The sequence below is a fragment of the Oncorhynchus masou genome, chromosome 9 (genome assembly GCF_036934945.1).
Source record: "Oncorhynchus masou masou isolate Uvic2021 chromosome 9, UVic_Omas_1.1, whole genome shotgun sequence".
Classification (NCBI taxonomy): Eukaryota; Metazoa; Chordata; class Actinopteri; order Salmoniformes; family Salmonidae; genus Oncorhynchus; species Oncorhynchus masou.
In genome coordinates this window covers 11,346,056-11,360,557 of record NC_088220.1, presented here as the reverse complement: position 1 = coordinate 11,360,557, position 14,502 = coordinate 11,346,056, and the positions used below count along the sequence as shown (strand labels likewise).

The 14,502-nt window shown below is 46.9% G+C and overlaps 2 protein-coding genes across 2 annotated transcripts in view; one reads left to right on the top strand and one right to left on the bottom strand.

Annotated features, from left to right (window-relative positions):
* Positions 1-4,587: 4,587 nt before the first annotated feature.
* On the bottom strand, positions 4,588-10,191 carry cetn2 (centrin, EF-hand protein, 2). The gene is made up of 5 exons (XM_064972787.1): positions 9,844-10,191; positions 9,177-9,338; positions 8,837-8,965; positions 6,976-7,113; positions 4,588-5,255 (listed from the first exon to the last, which is right to left on the bottom strand). The coding sequence occupies exons 1-5, from the start codon at positions 9,844-9,846 to the stop codon at positions 5,166-5,168; spliced, it is 522 nt and encodes a 173-aa protein (XP_064828859.1). The 5' UTR covers positions 9,847-10,191; the 3' UTR covers positions 4,588-5,165.
* A 358-nt stretch (positions 10,192-10,549) lies between these two features.
* The window catches only part of nsdhl (NAD(P) dependent steroid dehydrogenase-like), a 14,548-nt gene continuing 10,595 nt past the window's right edge, over positions 10,550-14,502 (top strand). Inside the window, 5 exon segments of the mRNA XM_064973165.1 lie at positions 10,550-10,643; positions 10,803-10,861; positions 11,002-11,163; positions 12,081-12,227; positions 12,393-12,521. Coding sequence (XP_064829237.1) covers positions 10,841-10,861; positions 11,002-11,163; positions 12,081-12,227; positions 12,393-12,521 — 459 coding nt within the window. The 5' untranslated portion in view covers positions 10,550-10,643; positions 10,803-10,840.

Genomic DNA, 14,502 nt, shown 5'->3' with positions numbered 1-14,502 from the left:
GACTGACTGATCTACAAATAATATTGAATACTACTTTTTTATGCAAGGTGATTTGTAGTTCTGTCACTTGGCAGTCTCTTGCAATGTCAAACAAGAACATTGGATGGTTAAGAGAAAAATGGACACAGGCCCTATAGCCCCCTTCTTTCTTTCCATTAGCCATTTCCCCTTGGTTGAGGATTTAGGATTGGTCTGTGCCCACTGCCTGCCGCTTCCACTAATCTAATAACCCCCAGTCATTGGCTGGAGCTGCCTAAATTCTCTCCTGTCATTGGCTGATGGAGCTGACCATAACTTGGTTGGTTTGGCCGGTAGCCTCTGCAGCTCCCTGGACCGGTAACCACACACCAGTAGGAGCAGCGATATCGCCAGGTTATAGGTGGTGATGGTGGTGGCTATATTCAACCTGTCACAGTGGACCCAGCAGGGGAGCAGACCAGTGTCTGGAGAGCCAGGGTAACTTGTCCGCCTGGAGCAGAGGAGCCCACCTCTACCCCTGGTGTCCCAGCACACCAGCAGGAAACAGGCAGGGAGAACCACGCCACTGTGAAGAGGCTCAGACAGACAGGGAGCCAGGATGAGAGCTCTGCAACAGGGGAGAGGGATGTTAACCTCCATAGGAGGGGGTGGGAGGAAGAAGAGAAGTAACAGGTTAACTATTGCTTTCATGAATGTTGGGCAGCTCAATAGGGCACTTAACTATTGAGTCAATAGACTACAGAAGGGTATTCTGCATCAACACAATACTTACACACAGACATATACAATACTGTACAGATGTACAATACCAGTCCAGTTCAGATGCACCTACTCATTCAACGGTTTTCATTTTTTACATTTTCTACATTGTAGAATAATAGTGAAGATGTCAAAACTATGAAATAACATACGGAATCATGTAGTAACCAAACACGTTTTACAAATAGCAAAATATATTTTAGATTCTTCAAAGTAGCCACCCTTTGCCTTGATGACAGCTTTAAGCACACTTGGCAGTCTCTCAACCAGCTTCACCTGGAATACTTTTCCAACAGTCTTGAAGGAGTTCCCACATATGCTGAGCACTTGTTGGCTTCTTTTTCTTCACTCTGCGGTCCAACTCATCTCAATTTGGTTGAGGTCGGGTGATTGTGGAGGCCAGGTCATTTCATGCAGCACTCCATCACACTCCTTGGTCAAATAGCCCTTTTACAGCCTGGAGGTGTGTTGGGTCATTGTCCTGGGGAAAAACATGATGGCCCCACCATCACACCTCCTCCATGCTTCACGGTGGGAACTACACATGCGGAGATCATCCGTTCACCTACTCTGCATGTCACAAAGACACAGAGTAGGTGAAAGGAAATCTGCACAATTTCCTTTAAATAGCCTACAATTTTTAAGTATTTTCAAATACTTTAAGGGTATTTGAGTTAGTGTATTCTAGTATTTAAAAAAAAAATGTTTTTCCAAATGTCTTTGAAAGTAATTGAAATACCCTAAATAGTATTTGAACCCAGGTCTGGCTGACAGACACTCACCTTCAGCTGTCTCACTGTGGTCGCTCACCTTCAGCTGTCTCACTGTGGTCGCTCACCTTCAGCTGTCTCACTGTGGTCGCTCAACTTCAGCTGTCTCACTGTGGTCGCTCAACTTCAGCTGTCTCACTGTGGTCGCTCACCTTCAGCTGTCTCACTGTGGTCGCTCACCATCAGCTGTCTCACTGTGGTCGCTCACCGTCAGCTGTCTCACTGTGGTCGCTCACCTTCAGCTGTCTCACTGTGGTCGCTCACCTTCAGCTGTCTCACTGTGGTCGCTCACCTTCAGCTGTCTCACTGTGGTCGCTCACCTTCAGCTGTCTCACTGTGGTCTGCTCACCTTCAGCTGTCTCACTGTGGTCGCTCACCTTCAGCTGTCTCACTGTGGTCGCTCACCTTCAGCTGTCTCACTGTGGTCGCTCACCTTCAGCTGTCTCACTGTGGTCGCTCACCTTCAGCTGTCTCACTGTGGTCGCTCACCTTCAGCTGTCTCACTGTGGTCGCTCACCTTCAGCTGTCTCACTGTGGTCGCTCACCTTCAGCTGTCTCACTGTGGTCGCTCACCTTCAGCTGTCTCACTGTGGTCGCTCACCTTCAGCTGTCTCACTGTGGTCGCTCACCTTCAGCTGTCTCACTGTGGTCGCTCACCTTCAGCTGTCTCACTGTGGTCACTGACCATCAGCTGTCTCACTGTGGTCGCTCACCTTCAGCTGTCTCACTGTGGTCGCTCACCTTCAGCTGTCTCACTGTGGTCGCTCACCTTCAGCTGTCTCACTGTGGTCACTGACCATCAGCTGTCTCACTGTGGTCGCTCACCTTCAGCTGTCTCACTGTCTTTTTTCTCTCCAAGAAGCATGATCTTGTGGTCCCATGGTGTTGATACTTGCGTACGACTGTTTGTACAAATGAACGTGGTAACTTCAGGCATTTGGAAATTGCTCCCAAGGATAAACTAGACTTATGGAGGTCTACAATTTATTTTCTGAGGTCTTGGCTTTTCCCATGTCAAGCAAAGAGGCACTGAGTTTGAAGGTAGGCCTTGAAATACATCCACAGGTACCCTCCAATTGACTACAATTATGTCAATTAACCTATCAGAAGTTTCTAAAGCCATAATTTTTGGGAATTTTCCAAGCTGTTTAAAGGCATGGTCAACTTAGTGTATGTAAACTTCTGACCCACTGGAATTGTGATACAGTGAATTATAAGTTTAAAAATGTGTCTGTAAACAATTGTTGGAAAAATGACTTGTGTCATGCACAAAGTAGATGTCCTAACCGACTTGCCAAAACTATAGTTTGTTAATAAGAAATGTGTGGAGTGGTTGAAAAACGAGTTTTAATGACTCCAACCTAAATGTATGTAAACTTCCGACGTCAACTGTACATTATAATACATCTCTTTTCAGGATTCACTCATGTTCCTTAGGAGCTTTCCAGTGAGATAACATCTAGTAACATGGTGGGAGCAAACAACCCATATCCTGCACCTCTCACCACCTCAGTCAGTGTAATAGAGTAAACTCTGGAGTCTTATTGTACCTCCCTGATCTTCTCACCCCCCTTCTCCCTCTCTCTCTCCCTCTCCTCTTTTACACTCTCTCTACTCTCTCTCTCCTCTCTTACTCTCTCTCTCCACCCCAAACTCTCTCTCTCCTCTCTCCATGCTCTCTTCTCACTCACTCTTCTCCCTCTCTCTCTCGAATCTCTCTACTCTCTCCTCTCTCTCTTTTTCCATGTGAACACTCACTGCAGTCCCCTGTCCCTAAAGCACATCACAAATACCACTGAGCCAATAGTTTGTTGCTGCTATCAAATATTACATGTGCCTATTCACAGCTCTGTTGTGGAGGAAGATATTGTATAGTGATGTAACTCTGCAGGAGTGCATTCTGGGTAAGCGTCACAAATGGCACCCTATTCTCTATATAGTCCACTACTTTGGACCAGGGCCCATAGTGCTCTGACCAAAACTAGTGCACTATTTAGGGAATAGGGTGCCATTTTGAACTTATCCTGGCTGTCAATATTTGCCCGATACCACATAAAGGACTGGCTTTGGGGAATCTAGAAAAATTTACAGCATCTCTTACCCACAGGGCCTCTGTTAATAAAAGCATGTCAGACAACGAGTGCTGATCTAGAATCAGTTGTCCCTTTTAGAATATAATGAATAAGATTATACGGTCAGTGAGGGTCTGATCTTAGACCAGCACTACTACTTTGGGATGAAATGCTTTGTGAATACCGGCCCTGAATGCATCTTAAAATGAATCCACTCTTAGCAATAATGTACTAACATTAGACTAGAGATTAAACATGGACATCTGTAACACTAGAATGGACACTGGCATCCTGGCAACAGGGCTGTAGGACAGCCATCTTGGTCAGGGGAATCTGTCTTTCTAGAGACTCCTCCAACATGGTGACACAGTACATGGATCTCTATGATCAGAACATGGTCCAGATCACTATGGTCAGAACATGGTACAGATCACCATGGTCAGAACATGGTACAGATCATTATGGTCAGAACATGGTACAGATCACTATGGTCAGAACATGGTACAGATCACTATGGTCAGAACATGGTACAGATCACTATGGTCAGAACATGGTACAGATCATTATGGTCAGAACATGGTACAGATCATTATGGTCAGAACATGGTACAGATCATTATGGTCAGAACATGGTACAGATCATTATGGTCAGAACATGGTACAGATCACTATGGTCAGAACATGGTACAGATCACTATGGTCAGAACATGGTACAGCTCTCTATGGTCAGAACATGGTACAGATCACTATGGTCAGAACATGGTACAGATCACTATGGTCAGAACATGGTACAGATCACTATGGTCAGAACATGGTACAGATCACTATGGTCAGAACATGGTACAGATCACTATGGTCAGAACATGGTACAGATCACTATGGTCAGAACATGGTACAGATCACTATGGTCAGAACATGGTACAGATCACTATGGTCAGAACATGGTACAGATCTCTCATCATGTACAGTACCATAATCTTGTTTTAAGAATACACTGACACTGGGAAAAACTGTTTAAAGCTATTTCATTAATTAATATCTTCAATATATATATATATCTCCACATGCAGTTTATATGTACAAAACATTCAATACAGGAGATCTTACTGTAGATAATTCAAAGAGACAAAAATACAACAATACGAATAAGAAAAATACAGTCACAACGTTCACCTTACGTTACAGTTCAAATAGATGTAGGGGAGGAGGTGACTAGGGGTAGAGGAGGTGGGCTGTTGGAGGAGGTGACTAGGGGTAGAGGAGGTGGGCTGTTGGAGGAGGTGACTAGGGGTAGAGGAGGTGGGCTGTTGGAGGAAGTGACTAGGGGTAGAGGACTATGGGCTGTTGGAGGAGGTGACTAGGGGTAGAGGAGGTGGGCTGTTGGAGGAGGTGACTAGGGGTAGAGGAGGTGGGCTGTTGGAGGAGGTGACTAGGGGTAGAGGAGGTGGGCTGTTGGAGGAAGTGACTAGGGGTAGAGGAGGTGGGCTGTTGGAGGAGGTGACTAGGGGTAGAGGAGGTGGGCTGTTGGAGGAGGTGACTAGGAGTAGAGGAGGTGGGGTGTTGGAGGGGTACAGGCTGGTCTAGTCTCAGTACAGGCTGGTCTTCTTCATGATGCGGAGGAACTCTCCCTGGTTCACCTCTCTGTCTCCATCCCTGTCTGCCTCCTCGATCATCTCCTGGAGGTTGGAGTGGAGGAAGGAGGAGAGGGATGGGGTGGGAAGGGAAGAGAGAGGAAGGAGGAGAGGGATGGGGTGGGAAGGGAAGAGAGAGGAAGGAGGGGAGGGAGAGGGATGGGGAGGGATGGAGTAGGATGGGAAGGGGGAGAGAGGAAGGAGAGGGAGAGAGATTGGAAGGGAGGAGAGAGGAAGCAGGGGACAGGGGAAGGAGAGGGAGAGCGATGATGAGAGAGGAAGGGGGACAGGGAAAGGATAGGGATGGAAAGGAAGGTGAGAGAAAAGAGGGGATGGATGGAGAGGGATGGGAAGGGGGACAGGGGAGGGAGAGAGATGAGAGAGGAAGGGGGACAGGGAAAGGAGAGGAAGTGGGGTACAGGGGAAGGAGAGACATGGGAAGGGAGGAGAGGGGAAGCAGGGGACAGGGGAAGGAGAGGGAGAGATGAGGAGCGAGGAAGCGGGGTACAGGGGAAGGAGAGGGAGAAAGATGAGGAGAGAGGAAGCGGGGTACAGGGGAAGGAGAGGGGTACAGGGGAAGGAGAGGGGAGAGAGGGGGCTGTTGGGGGAAACGGGGAAGGAGAGGGTGGAGATGAGGAGAGAGGAAGTGGGGTACAGGGGAAGGAGAGGGAGAGATGAGAGAGGAAGCAGGAGAGGGAGAGATGGGAAGGAAGGAGAGAGGAAGCAGGGGACAGGGGAAGAAGAGGGAGAGATGAGGAGAGAGGAAGCGGGGTACAGGGGAAGGAGAGGGAGAGAGATGAGGAGAGAGGATGCGGGGTACAGGGGAAGGAGAGGGAGAGAGATGAGGAGAGAGGAAGCGGGGTACAGGGGAGGGAGAGGGGTACAGGGGAAGGAGAGGGAGAGAGAGGAAGTGGGGTACAGGGGAAGGAGAGGGAGAGATGAGGAGAGAGGAAGCGGGGTACAGGGGAAGGAGAGGGAGAGAGATGAGGAGAGAGGATGCGGGGTACAGGGGAAGGAGAGGGAGAGAGATGAGGAGAGTGGAAGCAGTGTACAGGGGAAGGAGAGGGATGAGAGAGGAAGGGGGAAAAGGGGAGGGAGAGAGGAAGCGGGGTACAGGGGAAGGAGAGGGAAAGAGAGGAAGCGGGGGAAAGGGGAAGGAGAGGGAGAGATGAGAGAGGAAGCAGGAGAGGGAGAGATGGGAAGGAAGGAGAGAGGAAGCAGGGGACAGGGGAAGAAGAGGGAGAGATGAGGAGAGAGGAAGCGGGGTACAGGGGAAGGAGAGGGAAAGAGATGAGGAGAGAGGATGCGGGGTACAGGGGAAGGAGAGGGAGAGAGATGAGGAGAGAGGAAGCAGTGTACAGGGGAGGGAGAGGGGTATAGGGGAAGGAGAGGGAGAGAGATGAGGAGAGAGGAAGCAGTGTACAGGGGAGGGAGAGGGGTACAGGGGAAGGAGAGGGAGAGAGAGGAAGTGGGGTACAGGGGAAGGAGAGGGAGAGAGGAAGCGGGGTACAGGAGAAGGAGAGGGAGAGAGATGATTAATTTTTATTGTTTATTTCACTTTATATATTCACTTTATATATTATCTACCTTACTTGCTTTGGCAATGTTAACACATGTTTCCCATGCCAATAAAGCCCTTGAATTGAATTGAGATGAGGAGAGCAGTGGACCAGTATAGTTTTAATTTGTCAAAAGAAATATCTTGTAACCTATCCCATATCATCCTGTGTGTGTGTGTACAGTGCTGTCCAGGTGTATGTCTCACCTGCAGTTCTTCGTCAGTCAGGTTCTCTCCCAGTTCCTTAGCGACCCTCTTCAGGTTCCTGAAGGAGATCTTCCCCGTCTCATCATCATCAAACAGACGGAATGCTTTCAGGATCTCCTCCTTAGAATCCTTCTCAGCCTGGGTTGGTAGACAGTTACAACACAACGGAATACAACACAATACAGCATGGTGAGACAGTATCACAAAAATACCCCGTAATACAACACGATACTCTGTATAGTTGTGAAGTAAAATGTACAACTCCTATCCAGTGGTGGAAAAAGTACTCAATTGTTATACTTGAGTAAAAGTAAAGATACCTTAATAAAAAATGATTGAAGTAAAAGTGAAAGTCACCCAGTAAAATACTACTTGAGTAAAAGTCTACAAGTATTTCATTTTAAATATATTTAAGTATCAAAAGTAAACAGATTTTCTCAAATATACTTAGATATCAAAAGTATAAATAATTTCAAATTCCTTATATTATGCAAACCAGGTGGCACTATTTGTAATGTATGGGGGTGGCATGCTCCAACACCAACATTAATTTACAAACAAAGCATTTGTGTTTAGTGAGTCCACACTAGGGATGACTAGGGATGTTTTTTTGATAAGTGTGTGAATTGGACAATTTTCCTGTCAAAAAGTAATGAGTACTTTTTAAAATTTTAACTCGCTAGTCAGTTAAGAACAAGTTCTTATTTAACAAGGGGTTAACTGCCTTGTTCAGGGGCAGGACGACAGATTTTAACTTGTCAGCTCGGGGATTCGATCTAGAAACCGTTCGGTTACTGGCCCAACGCCCTAACCACTAGGTTACCTGCCTCTAACCACTAGGCTACCTGCCTCTAACCACTAGGCTACCCTGCCTCTAACCACTAGGTTACCTGCCTCTAACCACTAGGCTACCTGCCTCTAACCACTAGGCTACCTGCCTCTAACCACTAGGCTACCCTGCCTCTAACCACTAGGTTACCTGCCTCTAACCACTAGGTTACCTGCCTCTAACCACTAGGGCTACCTGCCTCTAACCACTAGGCTACCCTGCCTCTAACCACTAGGCTACCTGCCTCTAACCACTAGGCTACCTGCCTCTAACCACTAGGTTACCTGCCTCTAACCACTTGGTTACCTGCCTCTAACCACTAGGCTACCTGCCTCTAACCACTAGGCTACCTGCCTCTAACCACTAGGTTACCTGCCTCTAACCACTTGGTTACCTGCCTCTAACCACTAGGTTACCTGCCTCTAACCACTAGGTTACCTGCCTCTAACCACTTGGTTACCTGCCTCTAACCACTAGGCTTTCCTGCCTCTAACCACTAGGCTTTCCTGCCTCTAACCACTAGGCTACCCTGCCTCTAACCACTTGGTTACCTGCCTCTAACCACTAGGCTACCTGCCTCTAACCACTAGGCTACCTGCCTCTAACCACTAGGCTACCTGCCTCTAACCACTAGGCTACCTGCCTCTAACCACTAGGCTACCTGCCTCTAACCACTAGGCTACCTGCCTCTAACCACTAGGCTACCTGCCGCCACGACACTTTTGTGTGTCAGGGAAAATGTATGGAGTAAAAAGTACATTATTTTCTTTAGGAATGTAGTGAAATACAAGTAAAAGTTGTCAAAAATGTTCATGATGAAGTACAGTTAACAGTAAAGTACCCCAAAAAACTACTTAAAGTAGTACTTCAAAGTATTTTTACTTAAGTACTTTACACCACTGCTCCCATCAATTTTTTTTAGTTGCTAAATTGTAACGTTATGTTACAATCACTGACACAGTGTTTGCTTTTGACAGTACATTTTTTATTACAAGAACAGACATTATTTATTCACTATGTTGTTTTTCTTACCATCTTCTGAGTCATGACAGTGAGGAAATCAGAGAAGGAGATCTTTCCTGTTCCGTCCTTATCCGCCTCCGTTATCATCCTCTTAATCTCCTCTTTCTTCGGCTCAAACCCCAGCGCCCTCATAGCAACCTAGAGAGAGAAAGATTGATAGATAGATAAAAACAGATTGGTTAAAACCAGGTGTGTTAGTGTTGATGGAACAAAAGCACACCTTAGCTCCCCAGGACGATATTTGTTGACCGACACTGTATTACTAAGCATTATGGGTACTGTAATACATTATGTTACGCAAACATTGTCCCTGTGCATAACCCCTAACCCTGAACCTCTGACCCCTGACCTTTAGCTCCTTGACTTCAATGTGTCCGGAGGCGTCGGTGTCGAACAGTTCAAAGGCCTCTCTGATCTCCTGTTTCAGCTCCTCAGTGAGCTCTGACTTGGGGCTGGACTTCTTCCTGGGGGGAGGGACCGGACCTAGGGACGGCCTCTTTACGCTGGTTGCCTAGCGATGACATCAAGGAAGCACATTAAGGGTTGATGGGCATCTCAATGGTTTTAAGGGGATTCCTTGTCTAATCTCCTTCAGTCCAGCTATGCGAGACTATTGATATGCAGCCGGGAGATGGAGACAGGGACAGGGACAGCCTTAGAACGGTGTATTTTCACTTGTCATCTTGTATCTACATAGGGCCATTTCAATGTAAAGTCAGATAGTGCTGGGGGAAACATGCCATAAATAGGGAGACAATGTATGTCATTTAAAAAAAAGCATGACCAGCCCGAAAGATGATTATTTACAGATAGCTGGCAACAGAATGAAAGCTTCCAGGACATGGGAAAATATGCAACATTGCTTTTTAAATTCTGATTATTCACATCCCATTACGAGCCCTATCAGATAATATACACGTTCTTCCATTGACCGACCAGCCTGTGGAGCGAGGCCTTTTGTAATTTGTAGCTCAAGGAGCATCAAAACAGAACCGCTCCACCATGGACATACTCACCATCTCAGATGATCACTCGCGAAGCCAGCAACAAGAGAACCGTAAAATGACTAAAGAGTGTTTAGTGTAATTAATTGATGTCGCTCCTCTCTCCCCTCCCTTCCTATCATCCAGACAGAGATGAGATCATAGACAGAAAAACGGACCGTTTATTTCACGAGAGCAGCAACAGATATGCCGTTATTAACAAGCATAGTACAATGTTATAATAGGGTTAATATAATGTTTGAGTAATAAATTAAGAAAAGAAAAGAAAGATTTCCAGTCAATGAGCGCAGTATTCAGTCAGTGCTATGATCATTTTGATTAGTCTGTGACTGGGCACTCGATTTAGCTTATTCTGCACGCCGGGTGTGCAAAATGAAATATTCAGAATGGAAACAATTCGTACTACGATGCTAAATCAAGGGCATCTAATTGGGCGAGAATATTACTGGTTGTTGACGACATGTGGTATAAAACGCTATACGACAATTGGCTGGATTGATCGTTGAAACTCTGATCCAGAATCTGTTTTCCGTGCGCCAACTCATCTGAGACTGAGGTGTGTGAAATATAAAAACGGTTTTGGGGCTTTTACACTCTACTCACTGTGGGTGTGGTCTCACTGTGATTAAGTCCCGGTTGGTCAGAGCAGTGGCGTTCTTTGACGTAGGCTCCACTTCATTGGCTGTTAGAGCATGCCACCTTCACAGCCGAACTCCCGTCCACCCAATGAGAGCGCATCTCGCGCTCAGCGGATACAGGGTTTATTATTTGTTCGCGCGACGTTTCATACTTTTGCAAAACAGATTCAGCTGGTAAAATGATACGTTTTTCACTTATTTGATAGCATTTTAGTGTGTTTTTTATTTGAAAACTTGAAATAGCCGAAAGATGTTTGAATGTAGTCTTCATCCTGCTTCCATTGTCCACGTGACATGATCTTGTCAAACTGTCTTCGGTCTTTTCTCTTCCAGTTTGTCTCCCAACACCGACGTCTCACCTGCAGTTTATCATGGCCACACGCATACGACCTGTGAGTACACAGCAGTTTGTACAAAATATGACATTCTGAGCTGTATACCACATGCTCAGCTATGTATTTGTTCTTCTCATATGTTTATTTGTCTCTCTCTTTCTGTCTTTACTGAATGTTGTTTCTCTATCCCTGTACAGAGCAGTAAGCGGTGCGCAGTGATAGGAGGCTCTGGGTTCCTGGGTAGACACCTGGTAGAGAAGCTGTTGGGTAAGGGCTATACTGTGTCGGTGTTTGACATCAGACAAAGCTACGAACTACCTGGTGTCACCTTCCACCAGGGAGACCTCTGTGACAAACAAGTGAGTCTGTCTGTCTGGTGTCTGTCTGTCTGGTGTCTGTCTGTCTGTAGAGTCTGTCTGTCTGTCTGTCAGTCTGAAGAGTCTGTCTGTCTGTCTGAAGAGTCTGTCTGTCTGTCTGTAGAGTCTGTCTGTCTGTCTGAAGAGTCTGTCTGTCTGTCTGAAGAGTCTATCTGTCTGTCTGAAGAGTCTGTCTGTCTGTCTGAAGAGTCTGTCTGTCTGTCTGAAGAGTCTGTCTGTCTGTCTGAAGAGTCTGTCTGTCTGTCTGAAGAGTCTGTCTGTCTGTCTGAAGAGTCTGTCTGTCTGAAGAGTGTCTGTCTGTAGAGCCTGTCTGTCTGTCTGAAGAGTGGCTGTCTGTCTGAAGTGCCTGTCTGTCTGAAGAGTGGCTGTCTGTCTGAAGTGTCTGTCTGTCTGTAGAGTCTGTCTGTCTGTAGAGCCTGTCTGTCTGTCTGTCTGTCTGTCTGAAGAGTCTGTCTGTCTGTCTGAAGAGCCTGTCTGTCTGAAGAGCCTGTCTGTCTGAAGAGCCTGTCTGTCTGTCTGAAGAGTCTGTCTGTCTGTCTGAAGAGTCTGTCTGTCTGTCTGAAGAGTCTGTCTGTCTGTCTGAAGAGTCTGTCTGTCTGTCTGAAGAGCCTGTCTGTCTGAAGAGCCTGTCTGTCTGAAGAGCCTGTCTGTCTGAAGAGCCTGTCTGTCTGTCTGAAGAGTCTGTCTGTCTGTCTGAAGAGTCTGTCTGTCTGTCTGAAGAGTCTGTCTGTCTGTCTGAAGAGTCTGTCTGTCTGTCTGAAGAGTCTGTGCACTGAGCTGTTTGGGCCATGTTATATGACATCGTTATGGTCTATGGACATTGACCTGTGGCCTGTGTGTACACATGAGGTCAGTGTGTCTTTTGTGTGTGTGTGTGTGTGTGTGTGGCCCTATCCCAGGCTCTCCTAACAGCCCTCCAAGGTGTCTCCCTGGTGTTCCACTGTGCCTCTCCAGCCCCAGCCAGTGATGACAAGGCTCTGTTCCAGAGAGTCAACATCCAGGGGACACAGACTGTCCTACAGGCCTGCACTGAGGCTGGAGTACAGGTAAGGGGCAGTATAGAGTTATTATTGGACAGAGAGAAGTGTCATACAAGATATTACAATAAAGACAGACTAAATTCAATAAAATAAATGCTCTGTTAAAATACTTGGACTTTCTGCAATTACTGATCTATTAAATAGCTAGTCAGTTCTGTCTGTCTACTATAGAAAGTGGTACTGACCAGCAGTGCCAGTGTGGTGTTTGAAGGAACAGACATCAAGGATGGGAGAGAAGACCTTCCCTACGCCAAGAAGCCCATCGACTACTACACAGAGACCAAGATAGAACAGGAGAAGGTGAGGACACAGAGACCGAGATAGAACAGGAGAAGGTGAGGACACAGAGACCGAGATAGAACAGGAGAAGGTGAGGACACAGAGACCGAGATAGAACAGGAGAAGGTGAGGACACAGAGACCGAGATAGAACAGGAGAAGGTGAGGACACAGAGACCGAGATAGAACAGGAGAAGGTGAGGACACAGAGACCGAGATAGAACAGGAGAAGGTGAGGACACAGAGACCGAGATAGAACAGGAGAAGGTGAGGACACAGAGACCGAGATAGAACAGGAGAAGGTGAGGACACAGAGACCGAGATAGAACAGGAGAAGGTGAGGACACAGAGACCGAGATAGAACAGGAGAAGGTGAGGACACAGAGACCGAGATAGAACAGGAGAAGGTGAGGACACAGAGACCGAGATAGAACAGGAGAAGGTGAGGACACAGAGACCGAGATAGAACAGGAGAAGGTGAGGACACAGAGACCGAGATAGAACAGGAGAAGGTGAGGACACAGAGACCGAGATAGAACAGGAGAAGGTGAGGACACAGAGACCGAGATAGAACAGGAGAAGGTGAGGACACAGAGACCGAGATAGAACAGGAGAAGGTGAGGACACAGAGACCGAGATAGAACAGGAGAAGGTGAGGACACTACGACACAGAGACCGAGATAGAACAGGAGAAGGTGAGGACACTACCACACAGAGACCGAGATAGAACAGGAGAAGGTGAGGACACTACCACACAGAGACCGAGATAGAACAGGAGAAGGTGAGGACACTACCACACAGAGACCGAGATAGAACAGGAGAAGGTGAGGACACTACCACACAGAGACTGAGATAGAACAGGAGAAGGAGAGATAGAACAGGAGAAGGTGAGGACACTACTACACAGAGACTGAGATAGAACAGGAGAAGGTGAGGACACTACACAGAGACTGAGATAGAACAGGTGAAGGTGAGGACACTACTACACAGAGACTGAGATAGAACAGGAGAAGGTGAGGACACTACTACACAGAGACTGAGATAGAACAGGAGAAGGAGAGATAGAACAGGAGAAGGTGAGGACACTACTACACAGAGACTGAGATAGAACAGGAGAAGGAGAGATAGAACAGGAGAAGGTGAGGACACTACTACACAGAGACTGAGATAGAACAGGAGAAGGTGAGGACACTACTACACAGAGACTGAGATAGAACAGGAGAAGGTGAGGACACTACTACACAGAGACTGAGATAGAACAGGAGAAGGTGAGGACACTACTACACAGAGACTGAGATAGAACAGGAGAAGGTGAGGACACTACTACACAGAGACTGAGATAGAACAGGAGAAGGTGAGGACACTACTACACAGAGACTGAGATAGAACAGGAGAAGGTGAGGACACTACTACACAGAGACTGAGATAGAACAGGAGAAGGTGAGGACACTACTACACAGAGACTGAGATAGAACAGGAGAAGGTGAGGACACTACTACACAGAGACTGAGATAGAACAGGAGAAGGTGAGGACACTACTACACAGAGACCGAGATAGAACAGGAGAAGGTGAGGACACTACTACACAGAGACTGAGATAGAACAGGAGAAGGAGAGGACACTACCACACAGAGACTGAGATAGAACAGGAGAAGGAGAGGACACTACTACACAGAGACCGAGATAGAACAGGAGAAGGTGAGGACACTACTACACAGAGACTGAGATAGAACAGGAGAAGGAGAGGACACTACTACACAGAGACTGAGATAGAACAGGAGAAGGAGAGGACACTACTACACAGAGACCGAGATAGAACAGGAGAAGGTGAGGACACTACCACACAGAGACTGAGATAGAACAGGAGAAGGTGAGGACACTACTACACAGAGACTGAGATAGAACAGGAGAAGGAGAGATAGAACAGGAGAAGGTGAGGACACTACTACACAGAGACTGAGATAGAACAGGAGAAGGAGAGATAGAACAGTAGAAGGAGAGAT